Genomic DNA, 23,502 nt, shown 5'->3' with positions numbered 1-23,502 from the left:
CTAGTTAATAGAGTTGAACAAAATCATTAGAATAATAGAGCAGCAAGATAAAGTTTTTAATGTGCCTATTTGCATCTCTCTGGCTTTTATGCAGTCTTATGTCATGCATCTGTTTCCTCTCCTTTTCTTTTGTTTTTGTCACACTCCATGAAGTAAGCTGGAACATGGTTGGAAGGTCTGATGCTTTTTTTTTTTTTTTTAAGTTCCTCAGACAGACCCTTTCCATGCTCATATTTAAGTAGGAGATTGGCAGATGTAACCATTTGTCAGATATATACTTGGTTTGGCCTGGGAAGCAGTTAAGAGATGAACTGGAGCCCTATACAAGGCAAGGAATTCCAGTTATTCCAGTTTTAAAGCCAGTTAAACTGGTCCCATAGAGACTGTTATATTGGCTGAAATCAGCAGGCCCATATCTTTTACCTACTTCGCAGATTGTCTCCTTCATGCTCCCAGCTGACTCCACACACTTCCTTCATCCCAGAGGCAAGCTGACTTTGCTGGCTGATGCTTGGGAATCCTTATCTTATTATGTAAAGCAGCTTTGAGGTCATTTTGTAGGGCCAAGGGTATAGAGCTGATTCTAGAGAATTGCAATTTAGCTGTAGAGGCTTCTGTGTTCATCTTTTCTTGTTCAGTGGGAAACAAGGCACATTTTGAACCTTGAATTCTTGGTGTTTGTCCAAAAGATATAAACCATTAAAAGGTAAAATTTAATATCAAATTTTCTTGACCTGTCAGGAGCTTATAGAATATTCCTGTTGAGGAATGTCTAAAAAATGAAAATGTAGTTACATTTATTGGTAAATGATATTTATAACTTTGTTAACTTTTTTTAGAATGTGAATATTATGGAGCTCAAACATGACACCCAGTAAGTTGTTGTTTTCCTGGCTGTATTAGAACAGCCTAGCTGGGTATTAAGCATATGTTTAAGTTCTGCACTGAAATGAGTTCCTTTGTAAATAAGAGATAAAACAAGTGAACGTGAACTGTTAGAAGTGTTCATGAGTCATAGTTCAGTGCAACATGAGAGCAGTTCACATTTGCTCACCTGAAAATTTCTTTTGTGTAAGTGTATATACCCACATATAATGTGAGTGGATTTGATTACTCAGAAGAAGTTTTTTATTATTTTTATTATTTTTTTATTATCTATCTATATAAAACCATATATACACACACACACACGCAGATACATAACATATATATACATGTATATATATAAACAGTTTTTATTAGTTCTTTGGTTGTTTAAAACAACTGTATTAAGCCTTTAAGTATTGTGGAGACGTTCTTAGGTAGATCTGTCAGGCAGGTACTCAGTATCTATTTTAATAACTGTGCTACTCTATAATTCATGAGTAAAGACTACTCAATATGTAGTATTTTGTCAGATGGAACCTTAGGGGTGAGAGTTAGACTCTTAATAATTTTATTTTCATATGTAACATTAATTGAATCCGTATCTTGAGATATGTGGAAGGCTAGTGTCCTGCTCCAGCAGGGCAAGTTGTGTTGAATTTCCTAGGAGATTTTATCTACAAGCTTTATTACAATTATAATTTCTAAACATTGGAAATAACCAAGGGAGCTGTACAGAGCATGGAAAAAGGTAACAACTTTGGCCCTGCCAAGGTTTTACTGTCTAAATAGACAATACAATGTGTATTATGTGCATCTCCTTTGGCAAGCTTCTTTCCCCTTCTTGTCTCCCTTCAGATTAGTTTTCCTCTGTGCTTGCATGTCCTTTTAAGCACAAATGCAGAGGAAGCTCATTACCCGGGAAAGGCTTTACAGATAGAATGCTTACACCAGACAGTTAAATGATGGAGCTAGTTGCCACTTCCCATTAAAATAATTTGAAAATATAAGTATAAATTCCAAACAGGAGCCATATATATTTAGCAAAACATGACACTTGCCTATGCCAATCACCTTTCAAAAATAATCTCCCAGATTATTTTGAAGTCTGATGGCTTGGTTATAAATTAGTGTCTGGAGTGTTACAGCAATGATCATGTAATTCATCAATGCACTGCCCACAGGCACACGTGCCCTAATTGAAACAATGGCTTTGTGTTGTCAAAAGTCCTTTTATATCATCAAATTCGGTATAAAAACAAGACTGACATCCTGAAAGTAAGTTTAATATTTGTGTCAGAAATGTTACATGATTTAGGTCTTTTTCTTTTTTTTTTAATGAAAAAGTCACCATTGTTTCAATGGTGGATTCTTATGAAAGCAGTAGACAGGGAAAATTGCATTAATATGATACCATTTGATAATGCATGGTATATTACTCCATATTGTTTTTCAATATTACATGACCCAGAGTTTGCATGACATGACATACGGGGCCAGCTTTTTCTGCAAGTACACATGGGAGTAATAACTGGAATTAAAGAAAGCATGTTAACGGACACTGAGTCCTATTGAGAAGTGTAGCACTCTGGTTGATTCTGCAGATCATTCTGGTCAGGAAGTTGCAAGGGTTTGCTGACTGATTCAGTGGGACCCGATAGCATAGGTAGATCCTGTGGGCAGCACAGAGGCATATATAACATCAGGCTGCAGGCTTAGAGGTGTTGTGTATCAGTGGTCTAATTCACAGTCCAATAAAGTCAGTGCTCATCTGTCCTGAGCGACCCATGAGTTAGGCCTTGGATGCATGGCTCCCTGGGGAACCATAATAGGTACTGTAAATAGTGGGGAACAAATTGTATTTATGCCACATTCGAGGCACTACTCTTGCAGGGCAAGCAATATTGGCTTCCTTAGGATAGTTTATCTATGGATTAATCACAATTATCATTTTAAACATTGTAAATAATAGAGCTGCACAAAACACAGAAAAACATGCTGGTCCAAGCCTTTCCAGGAGTTTATCATCTAAACAGACAACACAATATGCACTAGAAGACTCAAGGGATGGTTCTTAAAGCATGCATCTGCTGAATAGTCTTTAGTTATCCAGAGGTGGGGCTTTAGTTCACCATGGCACAGCAATAAATGTCAGTTCTATTACCTTCAAAGTGATGGGAAGTTAAAACTTCTGGTTCAGGCCCTCTCTAGGCAAATTTAACTTTGCTTTCCTTTAGGAAGATGCAATTTATAGTAGGTCTTTCAGATGTATCTGTATAAGAAATGTAAATGAAGAGGCATCTGAACATTTTACAACCATTTTAGTTTTATACAATGTTTGTGCTTCTCCTTATGGTACATATTTATGCAGCAATTAACTGTTAGAAATGAAATGTGAAGTAGTACATTTAATTTTTCTCTAAAATCATATAGAGGAATATATAAGCAACAAGCAGATTTTTCTAGGTGGCAAATGGTAAAAGTGAAAATTGTTGATACCTTTGACAGGGGTTTACTCCGAGTTCTGCCTAATCCATTAATATAAGAGTCTTTAATTTTCTTGCAGAAGAAAATAAATACATATAGTTGTTTCGCCCACCGTGTATAACTTTGGCTTCCCTCTCTCTAAATAAAATGCAGAAAAATGGGTTTCAAGGGCTACAGATATACATAGTGATTTATTTGTGTGCATTGACTGTATGGCATTCTAAGCTCTAACATTTGGTATAAAATTATAGAGTGTATGCAGTCTCACTTCTATGCAAATTGAACATAGATTTTACCTGACACTCACCCGTTTACATTATCCATACCTCTCATTTTATGAGAGAACAAAACTAGCAATGACAGACACTTTTTATAGGAATTCCATTCCTCAGAAAGGACAGAATCATTGGGTTTCTGTTCAAATCTCTAAGCCTGTGATTGGGGTAATGTTTCAGTAGCAATCTGAGATTATCCAAGCAAAAGTTTGTAACTCCTATCACATACTGTATTATTCATAGTCTTCTCCCAAGTAACAATCTTTTAATTCCATTCATGTGCAATAGACTCATGTGTACCTGTCTGAGGATGGATTATGCTCTTACAACATAAGGCTACAGGGGATGAGGTGATATTCCATCTGACAGGGTTCAGTGGGTTTCCCTACTGACTGAGAAAATCATGATTTTAAGGCACCAGACTCATCCGTCATTACAAGAATGGGTCACAGATTTGACAAAGATTTTTATGAAAAATAATCTGTGGTATAGAAAATAAACTAATGAGTTTTGATGAAATCCATAAACCATTTATATACTATGTTGAAGAACAGACCAAAGCTTTCAGGCTACGGATATAAATATTGCCTTCTAAAAATATATAGAGCCCATCTCTTCAAAAATAAATAACTTTTTTAATATTATCAAAATAATGAAGTTCCCGTTGCTGAGGCAATGTTTTTTCACTTGTATTTTTGTCATACGTATAGTTTCCATAGTCAAGGTATACTACTTCATGGTAAATATCTTCAAGGGAAATGCCTTGCTAGGCATTGAAGACAGCTAGCTGTGAGGAAAAAGAAAAAGGGGAAGGGTGTAAATTGGGAGATAGACAGTGTATTCATACATGCCGTAGTGTGGTAGTCCATAGTGCCTTTCTCTGTGTGGTTGGACTAGGGAAAATTTAGTGGAATGGTGCAAGACAGGGACATGACCAACAAAGCTAGAGCTGTACAGATTCATGAGTCTAACACCATGTAGTAATCACTACAGCTGAAAGGCTGTACAGCTGGCAGCAGAGCTGCTCTGCAGTCACTCCACTCCAAGCTGAATGATTACCAGCAGAATTTATTTCCCTTCAGGTCTCTTTGAATTCCCTACACAAAGCTCATTTATTCAGGCTTTGCACAAAAAAAGGGCTGTGCTTGTCTCTTTGCTGATGATTATTTGAATAGTAAAAGCATAGCCATGTTTGGATATTGCCATGTGTATTCTTATTTATTTGTATGGTGTTATCACCTGAGCAGAGATGGGGGACTTATTAGGAGCACAAGGAGAGTGCTGATAAGTATCTTTCAGTTGAGGAAAAAGGGCTAACAAAATGTAAACAGAAAAATGAAGTATTAATTTACCAAATATTTTGCCTGTGGTAGACATACCCCCCTATCTCTGGGAAAAACCATCTAATCTATTTTCTCATCTCCTTTGAGTGAAGCTTAGAACTGTTTTCTTGTTATGTCCTTCGTCTTTACTATACCTGAATGATTAAATTTATATCAATATTTCTACTAGAAACAACTTTTGTGTTGTTACCTAGGGAGTAGATGCGGTACCCTGGTTCATCTTGACTGACCTGACCATCTCTAACTGTATCAGCTATAATAAAGGCGAAGAAAGTGGGCTTAAAGAGGGGAAGGTACTAGTGTATGAGACACAGAGGAAAAGGAATTAGCAAGAATAAGATGAAAAAATCAAGAGTCCTTAGTGAAGAGCAGAGCTATCTATGAGCAAAGCTAGACATTGATTTAAGCAGGTTCTTTGCTGGTCAACTAGCAACTTGAAAATACTTGTTCTTTCAGAAGATGGAGAAAGTGTGGGGAGTGCCTTCTCTTTTCTTGTACACTGATGTTCAGTAGAAGATGGCTCTATAAGACAAATACATTTTGTCCTCCAATATATACAGGGGCAATCCTTAACTTCAGCTGTATGGTGGAGGATGGTGCTGTGCAGGGTGCTTCTGCTGCGAATTAGCGGACAGAAGATCTGCTGCTTGGAATGACCTGCAGGAACCCTGCCTGCCTCAGGCGCGTGCAGGTGGATTGCCTTTGCTGTTGGGTGGTGATATTACTAGCCCAGTCCTTGCACCGCACATTCTGCCTGATACAATAGGATGTCTTTTGCTGTGAAAGCCACTGAAGAATCCTCAGTCTTTTGTCTCGCCTTTTTTTAGAGGCTTTTCTGATTGTTGCATTATTATCAAATCAGAATAGGAAGTGCTCTTAAATTTTGTCCCTGCACATTTTTGTGCTGATATCTCTCCAGCAAGATTGTTGCTGCTAGCAAAGATCTCAGAAATATCAGTTTTAACACTTTATTTCCCAAACCATTTCACAGCTTCTATTGGTGAAAGAGTCTTCTCACTAGGCAAACTTCCAGGACACTCTGGTGTGCAGGATACTGGTAACTTTCAGTCTTATAATGTGCAGAAGGCTAAAGAAGATAAAATTGGTGTATTGTGGCATTGCTTCCTGTGTGGTGGCAGTGCTCTCATATCCTGACAGAAGTTAGGCTGACAGTGAAAAGCTGCTGCTGTATTTTATTATCACTGTAGACTATGTCATTTTCCTCATGTTGTTTGCTTGTATTAACTCTCGGAATTTGCTGCATACCAAAACCAGTTAATTAACTCACATTAATTAAAACGTATTCAATAGTGAGGGAAGGAGCAGGTACTTGAGAACAGCAGTATGTTTTGATTTTGAGTGAGGTGAGGAGGCTAAGTGGAGAATCAGGGTGACAGTGCTAGTGGGGAGCTGCCTAACATGCAAGAGGAGAAGGGAATGGAGTGTGGCAGGGTGCAGACATGAGCACTAAAATTGCGTAGCTGTAACAGGCAAATGAGGAGAACCAGGGAAATGGAGAGGGTAGTCAAGATGGGGGTCCAAGTGAAAGTGAAGAGCAGAACTGGGGAAAGAACAAACAACATTTGGCAGAGACAGAGGTGATGAGAGGGCTGAAGGTGGATAAATGTCATGTTTTTTTGGCTTTGTAATAGAAATTGTAGATCAGAAGATGAAATTACTTATATGTTCTTCCTCCTTTTGCAGACTTAAGCTGCTAATAATGGATTTTTTTCTCCTTATCTCCTTTTGAGCCTTCAGGGTCAGTAGTAGAATCTCAGACTTTATAGGGAAGATATTGTAGTGGGGGACTCTTAGGGAAATTCACTGACAAAGTAGAAACTATCATAGGAATTATATTTTAGTCCTGGTTAAATTCCTAATATTCTGAGGAAAAAGCAAAACTGAATAGTGGAACACACTGCAAAATGCATTGCTGTAAGTTTCTGAGAATGTTTTGGAGAGCTGTAGGCATAGCTAAAATGCTTCCTTATTCCTGTGTCTGACTAGTGGGGTCACAGGGAGTATCCATCCCTCCTCAGCCCATAACATGTTCCTCCACTCCTGACTAATTTAGCTCAAAGAAATCTCAGGTCTGCACTCTGTAGTCAAGGGACCATACTCATGGGTAAAGTACTCAGGGAGACAGGGGTTTGCAAGATCGGCACCATGTGTGCAGTCCTGCAAGGACGTTCTACACTGGTGCAAGACAGAACACACAATGCCTGGGAGATTAAAGGCCATGAGAGTAACCTGGAAAATAATGCCTGGAGAATAACGAGGCAGCTCTTAGAACAGACACTTGACACTGCTTATAACCAGCTTCTTTCTACCCGTCTCTGACTCAGCACCCAAAATTGCTTGTCACTTTTGAAAATGAAGCCTTTTGTATTAAGTGTAAAAAAGAAAAGGTAGGTAGGGAAAAAAAGACATGTACTGAGAAAGAATTTGTAGTGTTTGTTCTTTGCCCACAACTTGTTTCTAAATTCAGTAAGATACTCTGCTAGCACTGACATTGAAATGAGTCAGTTTTGAAGAGCCCCAAAATATTTATAACCACCTCATTTATAATTTATTTTGGTTTGAAATAGTAAGCTAAAATTGCACAGAATTTTGTATTGGGTAGAAGGTTTAGTAGTCAGATTTATGCAACGATTTTTTTTTTTTCAAATCATGTTATTTAATTTAAAATAATTCATTTAAATTACTTTGAGTCTACCCTTAAAAAAACAATCAGGTTAAAGGAGGGGGGGGTCTTATATGGGATGGCCAAAGACATACTGCTGTTTTCTAATAGAATGGGCATGCTGTCATCACAGGACAGACCATCAGTCCAGTGATGCGCAGAGAATTTTTCATAATAGTGCTCCTGTTACACCACTGAAATCTTTTCTCTGGACTGGGACTTCGTGGTTTCATTGCATTGGTAGGGGATTGTATTTGGCAGAAAACTCCGTAGAGCATCCAGGCAAACTGAAAATGCAGCACACATGCTGTCCTTCTCTGTCCCTGTTTTTGAGTGGAAACTTCACAGCATTAACCATAACTGAGAGTCAAATATACGTTACATTACCTGTCTCTTCTGTCTGAAAAGTGAATAGTCCTTTTGATATCAAAGGAACTGGTTGCCAATTCACAGCACTTATTTTTTCAATAACTGTTAGCAACTGAATACTTGCACTAAAGTTTCAGGCCAAACAGCAGCTCTGTCACAAAGAAACTATACAAAACAAGCATGTTTTCCTTCCTTTTTGGAGGTGTGTGAATCATCCTCTGGCATCTGTAGAAGTTAAAATATCAGTCGTTTGTGGGTCTGACCAGGAAGATTTTTGAAATCTGCAGTTTCCAAATAAAGATTTTAGAAAAGCAGGGCAAAAGGATCACAATAATGTCAACCACAGCTGCTTTCTCAAGCCTGTCTCCCCATTATATACTCCTTTGCTACAGTGTCCATAAGGTTCACGAGTAAGTAGCCACCACTGTATGTGATTGATAGAAACTGTGTTTTCAGAGGTGGATGCACCAGACAGTCACTACTGCAGTTCAATATTATTAAGATTTTCAAAAAAATTCCTTAAGAACCTGAGCACTCTTCCAGATTAGAAGCGACCACTCTCATTGTCTGAACATGCTGAAGAAAGAGTTATATGCAGGAAGTTGGTAGTATGCCTTCCGTTGGCAAAAGAGGGCACTTTCTGTTACATAATTACATTATTGCATCATACTAGCTGAAATCAAAGCAAAATAAAACCCCTCTCTGGCAATTTAGCTAAGAGCATTTTGGGGGAGGTAAACAGATAGCACTTAAATGCAAAGACGTAGCATGTCTCTTCTAATTAAGGTATTTTCTGACAAGGACAGGGTTCAGCTGTTCCACATGAAGAAGATAAACTGTTTTCCCTATTTCAGCTCAAGTACTCAGGTACTGCTAAAAATTAGTCCAAAGATTCTTGTAAAATCCAAGAGAATTAGCTCTATGGTGGAGTAAAGGAAAACTACAAAATCCTCATCTCTGATGATAGGTTACTATTAAACATGTTAATCACTGGCTGCAGATTAGTTATTGTGTCCATGATTGTTCAAAATACATAGGCCTCTCTTCTCTGCTGCCAGCAATACTGTGCTGGCACTGAAAATCCTTTTCCCTCCATATCTTTGTATTTAGATCCTGATACAGAAAAAAAAAAAACAGTCCACGATCTAGCCTAGAAATAGTCTCTCGTAGAAACAACAATCAGGCCTTATTTTGGAACATACCAATCTGATTACCTCTTTTAACATGAATTTACTAAACGAAATCATACATAATAGAAGAACATATAAAATCATTAGCGAGAAAATAAGCAGCTGTATTGAGGCAGAACTGCAAATGAAGAGGCTTACCATCGGAAGTGCTAGCATCTTTCAAGACCAGAATAGAAACTTCCTATTCACCCTGTCATGCAATTCTAAATATTTCTCCAAACTATACTGATCATCTGTGGTTTCCTCCGGTTATGTAGCTAAGTATAGTTCATATGCAAAATGGCAGTAGGTCCACAATTCCAAAGACCTTCCAAAGCCCAAAGTTTTGCTTCTCTCAGAAATATATATTAGGTGAATCCTGCTACATGTCTAGTGAGAACCTTTGAACAGCTCAGAGAAAGTAGACTAATGAATGTTAGATAAATCAGTCCTTTGGGAATTTCTCTTTTAATAGACAAGATAGTTTTAAAAACTGATTGCTGTTGATCTGAGAGGCATCTATTAAGTCCACATCTGTTAAAACTGAAAACTTGCAGTATTCTCCAAAAACTGAGATTTGTAGTGCTTCTGAGCTCAAATGTTGCTGGAGCCCATTCAGATCCACCAGGGATTATTTGGATCCTGTAAATGCATTGGAAGCTGCTGTGCTTGCGTTTTCTTGTGTCCTATAAATATATCAGAGGAGGCTGCCTATCATCCTTTGTCAAATTTTGCTGGTTCTGGCTTTTGGCTTTGATACTAAGCCATTACTTACTTAACTGTCTGTTGTCAGACAAACTCTCAAACTGTCAGTTGATTATGGAGATAACTCAGATGACTCTGTGAGGTTTGTAATTAATTTTACTGATATCCTGAAGAAGAATGTCAAAAGACAATAATTCTAGTCATTCCGTCTGTGATTCATAAAAGTCCTGTTTTCTCACACCATAAAGGTGGTTTCATGCTTTTGAATTTCAGCAACATTTTCAAGGAAACAGTTAGTCAGTTCCTGAAAGTCCTGGCCAAAAGTCACTTTTCCATGTTCCCTGAGTTTGGATCAGAGCTTACAAATGTCTAGAGAACTCTGCAAGCTGCACTGTGTATCATCTGATCATTTCAAAGACTTTACGTACATGGTGTCCATTTGATTGCCTCTCAAATATACACATAAGCCCCTTCCTTTGTTCAGTGTCCCTCTGCCTTTGCAGCAAACTATCAAGAGCTGAAAGCCTTTCAGTTGTTTTGGTTGGTAGGTGTCCCCAGCCAAAAAAGTTTAATTCCTCCGTAGGTTAGGCATCAGTGAGAAGGAAGAAACTGTTATAAAAAGCTCACTTAGTTTTTGTTGCAGTCAGGTTTAGATGGTGAAATAATGATCACCCAAATAGCATGTGCCCTGGTTGCAGTTGTGCTATCTTCTTTGACAATACTGCATGTGTACGACATGGTAGCCTAACTCCATTGTGTCTGGACTTGTGGATGAAAAAACTGCAGTCTGTCTTTCGGTCAGTCTGAGCTCCCTAAAGACTATACTATAACACAGTCTTTAATTCACAGAGTCCTCCTAAATCCAAATTCTTTGCTTGCTTTTGCAAGTGGTTGGAAATGCCTCTGCCCAGCATAGCCCAGGATAATCTTGGAGTAAACATCTCCACAAATACTTGCAGTCTCTGTCTAGTTGATCATGTAGTCACTGTTGTTAATGCCTCTGATTTAACTCTGTCTCTGTCCCTTTTTTGCCTTAATTTACTTTTTTCTTGTTGACAGATTCATTAGTCTTGTGTGGGGGCAGAACATCTTGAACCTCAGAATCCCCACGTTAGCACCATTTGTTTTCCTCATTTTGCTCAAGTCCGCCAAACTCTTGATATTAATGGGGTGTGGTGCACTTGTCAGGTCCTGCTCTGCTCATTTCCTCCCTCAAGAAAGCGCTGAAGACAGAAATTGGCCAACCGTTGGAATTGTGAAAGTCCCATCTGATTCAGACAGTGGCAGGCCTTCTCCAGTTAATAAAGCATCAGTACTGTCCTTTCTGCATTCCAGTTGGCTAATGGCAACTTCCTGTTGGATTAAAAAGTCTACTATATTTGTTGCCTGCTTTTTCTTGCCAGTTGTAGGGGAATTCAACTTAATTGGTTACCTTGCCAGTATTTTTTTTATCTGTTTCTCATTGTTGCTTGCATTAAACTTCTTGTTTTCAATCTGGAAACAAGGATTAAGATCATACTGGATGTGTCTAGATGACCAGTGAATACACCCCAACCTGTACCCAGTTGGTCTCAGTACTTTCCATTTGTTCTCCTTTATCCATTTTTCATTCCGTATTTGTCTTTCCTACAAAGTTAGTGAAATTTTTTCCTTCCTATCTGCTGTCATCTGTCCTGACAGAGTACTTGGAGTCCCTTGACACTCTGGCGTGTGTAGGAGCTGTAATACTTGGGTGAATGGGAAGAAAATCTTTCTCTGCTGTGTTGTGCCTCTGGGCACAGCCTACAATCATTTTACTGGAACATATTAAATCTAATGAAATCTCTCTGGTCTTCAGTTTTCTGAGAATGATATTCACAATACAAATATGTCCTCTGCTCCTTATCCATTAAACAAAACTAACACTCTGTAGAATCACACTAAATGTAAGTATGTGATTTCCTGTGATATTAGGATGAACTTCCCCTGGAACCTGAAATACTCTTTATTGAATGAGATACTGTGCTATTTAGTAACCCAGAAAAATCTCTATGATGCTTTTAAACTGCCTTTCCCAATGCTATCTCTCTAGATAAAGTCTGGGTTGCAAAATTTTACCCTGGTACTGCTGAAAAGTTCTACTTCATGTACTTGTGCTCTCAGCCTAGGAATACAAGCCTCCGGGTGTCAAAGCAACAAGGCTTGCAGCATTGTAGAACAGTTGAATATACTTTCAGGTTTTCCATAAACAGTTTATCTTTGAACCTTCCATTATTCTAGTCTTCAGAATTCACTAAAAACAAAGGTCTTTTACCTTACTAACAGAGATTGCAGTAATCTTGGCAAGGACAAGAAATGAGAGATCTCTAGTCTCTTTTTGTTCTACTGTTTCAATGTCCAAATGTCGCACTAGTTAGTTCACAAGTTATCAACTTTCTGTGCCATTTATTTTATAATAGGCTTTAAGATTTTTAATCCATAAGTCAGAAACTTTTGCAACTGTGCAGCTAAATTCTTCTTTTACTGGCCATTGTGTGATTATGTCTCTGCAGATCAGCCAACTATGCAACTGGAGTAAAGATACAAACCTTTAATTCTTAGCTTTCATTTATAAGTTTTGAAAGACTTATTTGCTTTCCAAGAGCTCACATATGTTCATTACTTTGCTTTTGTGTTCTTTTGTCTTTGAAATCCCCACAGTGTGAGTTCATGGAAGCTGCTCAGAGCAGGGTATTCCCTCTATAAGAAATGACCCTGTCAGCATCATAATATAATCAAGAAATCATGACTGTTGTCAAGGGCGGCCACAGTGAGAAGTTGTCTGCTCCTCAGACTCAGCACTGCTTACCTGAGCATACATCTTTGTAAAAATGAAATCCGAGCATTCTCCATCTGCAGAGGCGAGACTGGGAAACTAATGCCAAGGAGCCCTTCCTTGCTCACTGTTTCTCAGCTTCCGCCACTCTGGACATAGGAGATATTTATTTTTAACTGAAGAGACAGAGATGGCATTGTGGCTATTAAGATCTAGTAGTTAAAACAAGGAGGTGGAAGTCCTCCGCTGAGTTTTACTCTTGTATTTTCTTTTTATCCCTTTTATTCTTAACTTATTTTTATGCCTCACTTTATCTTTGTGTTAAATAGCTTTAATCATATCCTTCAGTGATATGAAGTAAGTCTTAGATTGCTATGTTCTCAAAATGCTTTACAAAGATTAGCAAGTGTTATAGTTGAGCAAGAAATGGATTCCCATCCCACAGAAATTCTCAACATATCAAAATATTTCCCTGTACTGAATCAGGACAAAAATCAAAGCAAAAATTGGGGGAAAATTGGTTTAGAACATTCATTTCAATTCAGTAATTTCAGTACCTTTCATTTCAGTTTCACACATTTTAAATTCTCCCTTTAATTAACTTGTGTTTTAAGCAAAAATTCGTTTTGAATCAGCAAAGTGGAAGTGTTTATTTAAAATATGGATATAAAATGTTTCAGCAATGTCTATTTTAAGCATTATAATTGAAAATCTATGCTGAAACCTTCTCTTTCTCATGAAAGGTTTGGTTTCAAACATTTGCCTTTTCAATTAAAAATGAAGATGTTTCCTTGGGAAACTACCAATTAATTACGGTAGGTATTGTTATCAATATTGAACAAATGGAGTTGCTTTCACAGAGGTGGCTAGTGCCACTGGAGGTGCCCTTGGGTATCTTGCTTGACCTTCTGCTGCCAAAACATGGGCAGGAACTTCCGTGGATGCTGTGTCATATCTAACAGCCCGTGGCAGATGTCTCAGGTACCCCATGGCAGCTCATCTGACACTAACCATCAATGTTTGCACGATTGACTTTATCCTAGAGAAACTGAGGCACAGAAAGGTGATGACTGAGATTTCGTGAGTGCCAGTTGATGTAAGATAAATTATTTCTGTTTTTCCAACCCAGAATAATTTGGACAACTCCGAATTTTTTTTCTGAGCATAGTAAGCTGTTTGAAGATCCATACAGCTTTTTTGAAATTTATTCTGTAGATGTTTTGCACTGGGAGGGATCAGGAAAGAAATAAGATGGTAGATGTTTTGCCACATGTGAAAAATTGGATCCTACTAACTTCGTATGATACGGCTGAAAATACAGCCTATGTATCCTCCTCTGATCTCATCTTCCAGATACACTGAAACCATGCTTTCCTGTACTGTTAGTGCATTTGAGCAGAGGATTGGATCTCTTAAGATCCTTTCAGGTTTAAAACAGTCTACAATTTGAATTTATTTGTTATGATTGCCACTACTCTTTAAAATAATTATGCTTCTTATATTCTGTTAAGAAGGAGATCATGTAGTTCCATTTTGTGCATATCATTTTAATTTTGTCCCTTATTATTCTATTGTTAAACATGCTAAAAAATAGCAATTTTTTTTCTGAAGTCTGTACATTGTTCTGTTCTTCTATCTTGCCATAGTTCTCCTACTTTGTTTTCGTAGTTAAGTAAAGTAATCATAGATTGTTAATAGATGTCCTATATCTAAACATAGGTAGTCTCTTGTCATTTTAACTGTGTTTTTGGAGGTCCAGATCCCTCACTAAAGATTCTTAAAGAAAGTAATCTGGACTGGGATAATAGAGAAGATCTCAGTTAAAAAATATAAACAAAAAGTAAGAAATCAAATGGTTTCTCAGTGGAGGGTGATCACTCATTAAATCCTTGAGGAATCAGTGCTAAAACTGATGCTCAGTGTTCTGATAAAGGGCACTGAGAGTGAGGTGACATAGTTTTGGGAGGGTAGTAAAAACAAAAGTTAATTACTAAGATTTACAGAAGGATCTCTCAACTCTGGTTGACATGGTGATAAAATGACAGATGAAGCTTAATGTTGATAGATGCAAAGTGATATGCTTGGGGAAAAACAGCTAAGTTAGCTTAGATGCTCAGTGATGGGTTCTGAAGCAACAATTATCTCTCAGGAAAGAGATCTTGGAGTTGTGGTAGGTAATTTTGGAAAACATCAGCTCAGTGTGCAAATGCAGTCAAGCAAGTAAATAGAACATTGGGAATTATTAGGAAAGAAGTGTATAAAAAGTACAAATAGTGTAGAAAAGAATTATGCCATTCTTAATCTGTGGTAGACCTGCATTCAAAACTGAGGGCATGTCTGGCTTTCTCATCTTGAAAAGAATATAGGAGGTCTTTGAAAAATACGGAGATGGGATCCAGAGATGGCTCTGACAAGGATGTACAGAGGGATATGGTTGTTCACTTTCCCTCTCATTCAAAAGGTAGGTTAGCTAAGTTTTAATGCAGTACTTCAGGTATAGATGTGCTATTAGATGTGTTTATGTTACTTTTATGCTCTTTATAATGCAGACAAGGATACCATGCTTCTGAATATTGAGCAGATATCTTCATTATACTGTATGTAATAACTAGGAATAAGTGAACTTCCTTGATTAGTTTTGAATCCAGGAGAGAGAGGAGAAATGTCACTGGAAAAATGCAGTGTTCACTACAGACAGTGGGTGGAAGCTTGGTATGTTATGGTTGCTGGGAAGGTGAATCTTGAAAACATATCGGTTTACACCTCAGCAAAAAAATTCATTAATGTGAAAAAGTAGTTGAAGAGGTGTGCAGAATCTGAAACTCTGGGAACCTTGCCTTTTCTTTTTTAATGATCCGAGGTCTTTGTTTTGTCAGCAGAGGAAATAAACTACTGCCCTTTTTTGGCTTTGTGTAGCTCTTTGTAAAGAAGCCAACTAATTGTTCCACTGAAAATCCGACGTTACTGTAACATTGCTATTCATCACAGAGAGAAGTGTGAAGCATCGTGTTTGCTTAATAGTTTATGGTCTATGAATTTGCCCACCAAGGGATCTCAGTTCTTTTTTGTTGAAAGTCAAGGGATAAGCAAGTACTCATCATAAATATAATCATTTTCTGAGTGAGATAAAGTACACTAATACTGGCTATGTAGTCATAATGTAATGCTCTCAAGATAAAAAAAAGTCTATATAATTCAAGCAGGGCATAATTAGCTAGCTTCTGGTATTACATGCACCTCAGCAACTGCAAAATTGTATTACTATAACAAATAAGTCCCTCTGAATTATTCTGTAAGCTGAATGGAGATACTAATGCACTTTGGTATTATGCATTGTTGTGATGCTACAGAAAAATAAAAAAAACACACACTAGTGTGTTCCCTTTAATGTTATCCTGGCAACCTAAATTTAACTATTTTAAGTTAACAATTTCTCACTAGCAAACCAACAGTAGAAGGCTTATTTATATGACCTTTTAACAAAATCTCCCTTTCCTACATCTCTTCAAGATTTTTGTGACTGAACAGTATTATGTACAGTGCAGTTCATGCTTACCATGACCAGTCCAATTTTAAATGTCTCTCATTCTCAGAAGTGGTCCTGCTGTCCTGGTCGTTGGGCCTTCAAGACTAGATTCATATTTTTACTGGAATTGGTTTGTCAGAGCAGGCAGCACATAGCCAGATGGATCAGTATTCTTTTTATCCCCTCCAGATAGTGTACCGAGAGTACTCTAGTGGTGCTCCCAGCATATAAAAGAATAAATGAATTGGTGTGCACTACTCCCAGACAAAGCAGGAGGAAAAAAGGGGAGCAAGTCCTTTTCCTGTTTTCTATTTAAAACAGAAGAGTGCAATAGAAGAGGAGACAAAAAAGTTTTCCTCTTCCTATTCACACGTAGAGAGCAGTCTGTATAGATCATTCAGAGATGGTGTGTAGGAGAAGTCATCCCAAAAGATATTCTTGAAAGATGAGACAGATACGTCTCTGCTACATAAGGACAACAGTAAAAAAATAAGCTAAGGTTTCTGCTGTAATAGAGGTAAAAATTTCACTAAAATGAAGAGGACTGGAAGGTGAAAGCAGATAAACATACAGAAAGGAGCAGCAGTACAAGTAGAAAAAATGGGTTTCTGGAGAGGTCCATTACAAGGAAATCTGTATTTTGCCTGGTAAACAAGGAGATGAGATTTGGAGGTTCTGGAGAGTTCTGAGAATATTAGGAGGGCTCTGATCTTGGGGAGGTATATATTCAAGTTGAATCTACCAATACTAATCCTCCCAACTAAATCCACACATGTTTTGTGAAGATGAGTAGCTTGTGTGGCTCCTGTTACCTTAATGGGAGACATCTCTGCAGACATGAAGCTGGATGTCTGCAGGATTGGGAAGAGTCAGAGAGTGCAACATGTTCTTGCTCCTCCAGCAGAATGCCTGTGAGACAAGTAGAGCAAGGGAGCGGTGCCATACAAGAAAAAAAATTGGGTTACCACTCAAGGAATGTTTCTTCCAGAGAAGTCCTAACCCTGTGTTTCTCAACACTGTACATAGTTAACAAAAGCTTGAAGCTGTTGTAAAAATTAAAATATATCTGTAAAATGAAAAACCTACTTATTCTAGACGTTTGCTGATATTTGTATAGGGTAATGTCTTCTTGTACTTCTAAGTAAAATAATAATATATAACCAAGGTATAATAAAATAAAATAAATAATAAATAAAACCAAGGTATAAAATACTTCTCCGTACAGATATTACAATGTACAAAGTATCTTTTTACAAAGTTCTTTCTCAAAATAACAAGTATCTATCTATATGTTTATACACATGTATATTTGTGTATGCATATATGTATGTTTAAATCAACTAATTACACATCTGTCAATCATTTTATTTTGCAGTATAAGTTTTTTTTGGTAGGAGTTGATCTCAGGAGTCATAAAACTATAATGCAAATACAGTTTTTTCATTTTTTTTCATATACCAAAGCCCCCGTTCTTACAAATAATGTACTTAAGCTTAGTTTTCCCTCATTTTTCTTGATCAGAGTTGGCCAATGTCTTTCCCAGATGGGAGAGCTGAGTATCTAGAACTGAGTGTATTTCTAAAGATGGTATATTACCCAGAAATTGGAATATTCTTATGCATTTGTAGGTGTTTAGTAAGGTATAAGGTATTTTAGAGAGTACTGAATGTTCTCCAGTGAATCTGCAGCAACTCCTGACTGTCCGTATCTATTGAACCCAGAAGTTACTGCCACTGTAACAGAATCAGCAGAACAGAGTGCATATTTTCACCTCATTACTCCAGTTCACAATTCAGAATATTAGTTAAGTTGACAATGAAGATAACTTTGTGTGAAGACACCAGACTGGGAACTGGAGAAGCTAAAGCATCAATGGAGATCCTTTTCCGCTGACTGTGCTATAGAAAGCGGTAACCTCCAGCACAAGGGAAGGGCAGGCTGATGAAGGCCGTAGCGTGTTCAGATGACACAGCTGGATTATCTAAAATGTGTCTGCCAGAGCATGTACTCATACAGAGTGTGTCTCTGGTGCATAAGTGGATCTATTAATTTTCCCAGTGTGTGTCATGAGACCAATATTCAGACAACCAAAAATCACGTGGGACATTTTTCTTCTCCCATATGCCACTAAATGCCATGTTTTCCTTCTAGTGTCACTCATTGCTTTTTCAACTGTACGGTTTTCCAAATATCTCCCCCTTTCTACTGAATCACTACTGAATGGAAAATTGTTTCCCAGCACATATGGTTCTCTTCTGAATGCTGCAAACTCATATGCAAGCGAGAAGTGTCAGAGTGCAGTGAGGGCCGTCTGCTACTGAAAGGATGTGGAGTCAGGAGCAAGGCCATGATAACAAGGGGCAGGGACCTCCCCAGTAAGGGCCCCATCCCACACCCCTGAGGCGAGCAGGGTAGGCCCTGGGGTGGTAGTCAAGGGTCAGCCGGGAGTCCAGACCCCAGACAAGTCCATGGTGATGAGGTAAAGCCAGGAATGTGAGTTAGCAAGTTGGGGTCCAGATGATCCGGATGGTTGGTCTCCTGGTGAGAGTGACTGGGGTCAGACACAGCCCCACAATGGCTGGGCAGATCTGTGGGGCTGGGCTGAGGCCAGGCCAGGCAGTCACCCACAGGTTGGGGTCAGGATTGGGGCCAGGCTCAGTGGGTCTGTGGCTGGGCAGGGACACAGCTGCGATGCTGCCGGGGCTGTAGCTCAGGTGGGGACCAACCACGGGAGCCTCAGGTGAAAGCAGCTCCCCTGGGCTGGGGGTCAGCCCTGGCTGTGGCCTCCCCACAGTGCTGCTGGGAGCCTCTCCCCACAGCCACCGGCGGGATGGGCCTCAGCTATGCTGGCTCTGTGCTGTCCCTGAGCCCCGGCAGCCAGACCTCCAGGAGTGGTGATGCTCTTGGGGCCCTTATGTAAAGTGTGCAAAGTTACTCATGTATTGAAGCATTTGCTGGATCTGGCCTTTGAAATAATAGAGCAAAAAAAGCAAATAATCCTTGTCTTATTGATGAAATCCGAGAGTAGCAGAGGACAGAAATTACTGTAGTAGTATACCATTTCTCACTGAGTACCCATAGAGGGAATGCAGTGGCCTGTTGCATGATACATGTGATTTCCAGAGCAGTACTACAGATGTGTTCCCAGGCGGAACCCAGCAGGTCACGATACACTGATTGTTATTATGACACATTTAGGTGGTGTTTGAAGTTCAGTAGAGCAAGCTTCTGAATAAGCAGAAATGAGCAAACCTACAGGAATGGCTGCTTTTTGGTACCACAGGCTGATCTTGTAATGCTCTATGCTGGCAGAAGAAGAGCTGATGTAGACATCGAAACTTGCCCACCCTCATACTTGCACCATTTTAACTGAATCAGTCATCTAAAACAATATAGTTATTTGGTATCTTTGAATGCTAAACCGACCTAAGTGATAGTGCACAGTGATACCTGAGTCAGTCAGAGTCCGTTCTCATGTCATGCTGCCTTGCTTATTTCACACGTACTCCCTAGATTAAGGGACCCCTTGTACCATTATTCAGTGCTTTCAGACCAGTATACAAAATGACATGGCAGGCCTGTGAGGGAAATGTCTGTTCTTTCATTAGATGTTGAGATGATGATGTTTTGGGGATTTGAGGAATAGAGGCAATGATGAGGACATGCAGGAATCCATCCTTTCCTTCTTCCCCAAAAGACAGACTTCATACAGTAATTTCTGTTTATTGAGATAAAAGGTTATAAAAATCTTATGTGATTTATAACATTTATCCCAAATGAGAAGCAATTTGTGATACTCTATTAAGGAAGCTGGCGTCTGATTGAACCAGCATATCTCCAAATTCATGTGTAGCATGTTATGTCCAGTTTGCGTACATATAAGTGATCACAAATGGTGCAAAGAAGTAGAGAATCCATCGCATTCATTTTATTTTATAAACAAGCAGTTATGAAAGGCCGTCATAATTTTTTAAGATGTTGCTAAAAGGATAGGGTTTTTTTTAAACTTTGCAGTCCTTATAAACCAAAGTATGTTTTTACTTGGAGGTTCTCTTTCCCTAAGTGAATGTGAAAAGTGTTCTTCTTTCTATGGGAAATCATTATTTCCTCTTTTGTTAAATTAGGAAAGGCTTGCAAAAAAAGGCCTCATGTGATGATAGTGTGTGAAAACTGTAAAATATAAATTAGTATTTTTTTAAGATGAATGACTTCTTCATTGTTTTATTATTAATAGCAAATGCATTTCAGAATCAAAGTAACATGTTAGAATCCACATCTTTACACTGCTACTGAAATTGTGTTTTGATTTCTTTGACATGATCCCTGATTGCTGTGAGAAGAATCAGTTCAGTATTTTTGTTCTTAGATTCCCCCTCCTTTGTCTTGCAGCTACTTGTGGCAGATTCCATTAACAATTGCAGTAGGAAACACGAGCCACATCTCATCAGAGGCAATTATATGGGTGTCTAACAAATCAGGTAAAAATAAACTTTCCTCCCAGTGGAATCTCATAAAGTGTATTTGTGTTTTCCACAAATGTTTCTTTGGAATTGATCCTAGATAATTGTTTAGTTGCTCTGCACCCAGTCTTAGCTGCTTGAAATGAACTGCAAACAGGAGAGTTGGGAAGGGAGGGAGGAGGAAGGAAGGATAAACACCAAACAGGAAGATTAATAATTTTCACAGAAGCTTGATAGTATAATGGAAAGCTTTTACAAAGAAATATGTACCTAAGTACCACATATTTTATGTTTAGCAACACGTATCAAATTATTGATGAATGCAGTTCTCTTTATTGATTGGTGAAAGTTAAATGTAATACTTTTATAGCAAAACATCTGAAGAGTTTGACTTAGTAAATGCAAAATATTTAGAATTCTGACATTTTGTAATTCTGATCTATAGTCTGAACCAGGGTTAAGAAATGTTTATTGTCTTTAAAAAGTCTCCTTAATGATCTGTCAAAGTATTTGTTATCCCTACTAGATAAATAGATACTGGACCTTGAAACTGCATTATTCTGATTGCCACTTATTTTCTCCCTCCTCAGTTCCTACATGGTCATGGTAGCTACTGTCCTGAGAACAGCTAGGGCTGGATACCAGTGCTCTTTTATCAACTAAAATAAAAGGAGCCCACCACAGAAATTTTATAAAATATTTCTCTATTTCCTTGCTACATCAGCTGACAGTTTTGGACGGAATTGAAGTCAATGAGGAAAGAAATGCGGAGACTTGAATAAAATGACTCTAAGGAAGGGAAAATAAGGAGCTGTTCACCCCCCTGACACATGCATCCCTATGACACATGGACTGTAGAGGGAGAACTGACCCCTTCTTGTAGTGTAAAAAGGATATAGAGATTTCCTTCCAGCAAAAATCTAACTGGAAGAGGGAATGAATCAGACTTGTGTGTGCCTGCATTTTCCCTTTTCTTTTTTCTAAGTCACTAAAAGATAATATTCACATAGAGCTTAGCAGCCAACAGGACCAGAAGTGAACAGTGAATACAATCAAGGGAAATCTGAGTATCCCAACTTTCTAGTGGTATAAGGTATGTGTTTCTTCACCCTGATTGTTTGCAGCCTATCAGATTCTAACGTTTTTTACACTGCTCCCATGATATAATGCTATTCTGGGCACTGGTCTAGAAATGTGCCTGAGACCAGGGCATATTTCGTACCTGGAAAACACCCTCTAGTCAGAGCATACAGGTGCTGCCTTGCATTGCAGAAGCATTGCACTGGCCATACTTTTTAATATTAACACTTGAGGAATACGTCAAAACCTCTTTGCACTTTTACAATCTGCCTTAATGACCTGCTCTGCTCTTGTGCTTTAGGGCTTGATTGGACTCTCATTGAAGTTAATAGTGAGATTCCCATTGACTTCAGGGAGAGTTGATCATTTCATCTCATTTTATCTCATCTCATCTCATTAGATCGTACATGCATGTCTCCTTCCCTTCACTTCTGCCTTGAAAGTTCAGAATATCACTTTCTCTCACATTATCTGCAGAGTTGCTTCCTCATTGACTTTTACTTGCTGTGGAGGAACAAGTCCATGAAACCACTTCTAGGATAGCTAGCTACTCCTACCACAATACCTACAAGAAATTAACAAATTAAGGATGGCCAGTTTGAGCAATGATTTTGGGGTGGTTGTTATATAGAAATTAAAGAGGAACCTTTCACAGCGATCTGAGTCATTAGTTTCCTGTGTAGCTAATCAATGCCACTATTATCTATTGTCATTATCCTTGTCCTTCCTCATTTCTTTTTCACTCAGTCACTCACTTGCTGCGTCTCATTAAAAATTTAGAGACTGTAAACTTATGAGTACAGTGAGGATGTCGTCTTGCTTCTGCTTATTGTTTTCTAGCTCACTTGAAGGATTCCTCAACATAAAAAAATCAATGAGAACATTCCTGGATGTGCTCAGAATATCCCTGGATGTGCTCAATGTATGATTCATTATATATGCTGTTACATATTGGCGCTGCTACTGATGATTCTGTGATATTCTTGGAGGTTTTTTTGCAGCTGGTATGCTTGTTTTCTGGGAATCTGGAAGGCATTCTGAGACTGGAAGGGGCAGTTTCCAGGATCCATTTTTGTGGGAGGGAAGAGTCCCAAAGAGTTTCCACTGTGCAGAGGACACGTGTTTCAGTGTTGTCTCAGAGAGTAGTCTGAAAACAATTCTGCAAGCTGGAGGTGAAATGGAGTATTTCAGAGGATGTTTGGAAGGCTGGGGTCATTCACACTGCTCTTCAAGTGAGTGTATTTGAATGCAGACACACAAATCAAATTTATTGGACTCTCTTCAAGATTCTGAATTTTAACAGAGATAAAAAGGTACAGGAAGGCTGAAGATTTGACTCACCTAGCTTAGACATCTACAGTGTTGAAAGCTATACTTGGATATCTATACTATGGATAGGAATAGGTGCTTCCAGGACATAGTCCATCTTTCCACAGTCCATCAGTCCATCTGACTTAACAGAAGACATTTTAAGATGAGAAGTGAATGCTTCTCTCCTGCCTACAGTCTATCTAGATCAAAGTTGTCTAAATTTGGTCAAAGGAGTTACACTACAAGTGTCATTCCACAAAGTAATGTGGTGGAAAGCTAGAAGTCAAGTTAAGGTTCCCATCCTTGCTAATCCTTACCATTTTTAATGTCGTCTGAAGCGTTCTTCAGAGAAGAGACTATCTTTTATGATATCGTCTGAAGCATGCTTCAGAGGAGAGAGGTAAAGGGAGAAGAACTAATCTGAGGGTCTAAGTTA

At 38.5% G+C, this 23,502-nt stretch overlaps 1 protein-coding gene across 1 annotated transcript in view; it reads left to right on the top strand.

The window, feature by feature from the left end:
* The window catches only part of TRHDE (thyrotropin releasing hormone degrading enzyme), a 215,416-nt gene that overhangs the window by 141,144 nt on the left and 50,770 nt on the right, over window positions 1-23,502 (top strand). The window contains exon 10 of the mRNA XM_026061763.1: window positions 20,605-20,693. Coding sequence (XP_025917548.1) covers window positions 20,605-20,693 — 89 coding nt within the window. The remainder of the gene's footprint in view (window positions 1-20,604; window positions 20,694-23,502) is intronic.

The sequence above is a fragment of the Apteryx rowi genome, unplaced genomic scaffold (assembly GCF_003343035.1).
Source record: "Apteryx rowi isolate R43461 unplaced genomic scaffold, aptRow1 scaffold_185, whole genome shotgun sequence".
Lineage (NCBI taxonomy): Eukaryota > Metazoa > Chordata > Aves > Apterygiformes > Apterygidae > Apteryx > Apteryx rowi.
The sequence above is the reverse complement of the archived record's forward strand: the minus strand, read 5'-3'. Positions and strand labels throughout refer to the sequence as shown.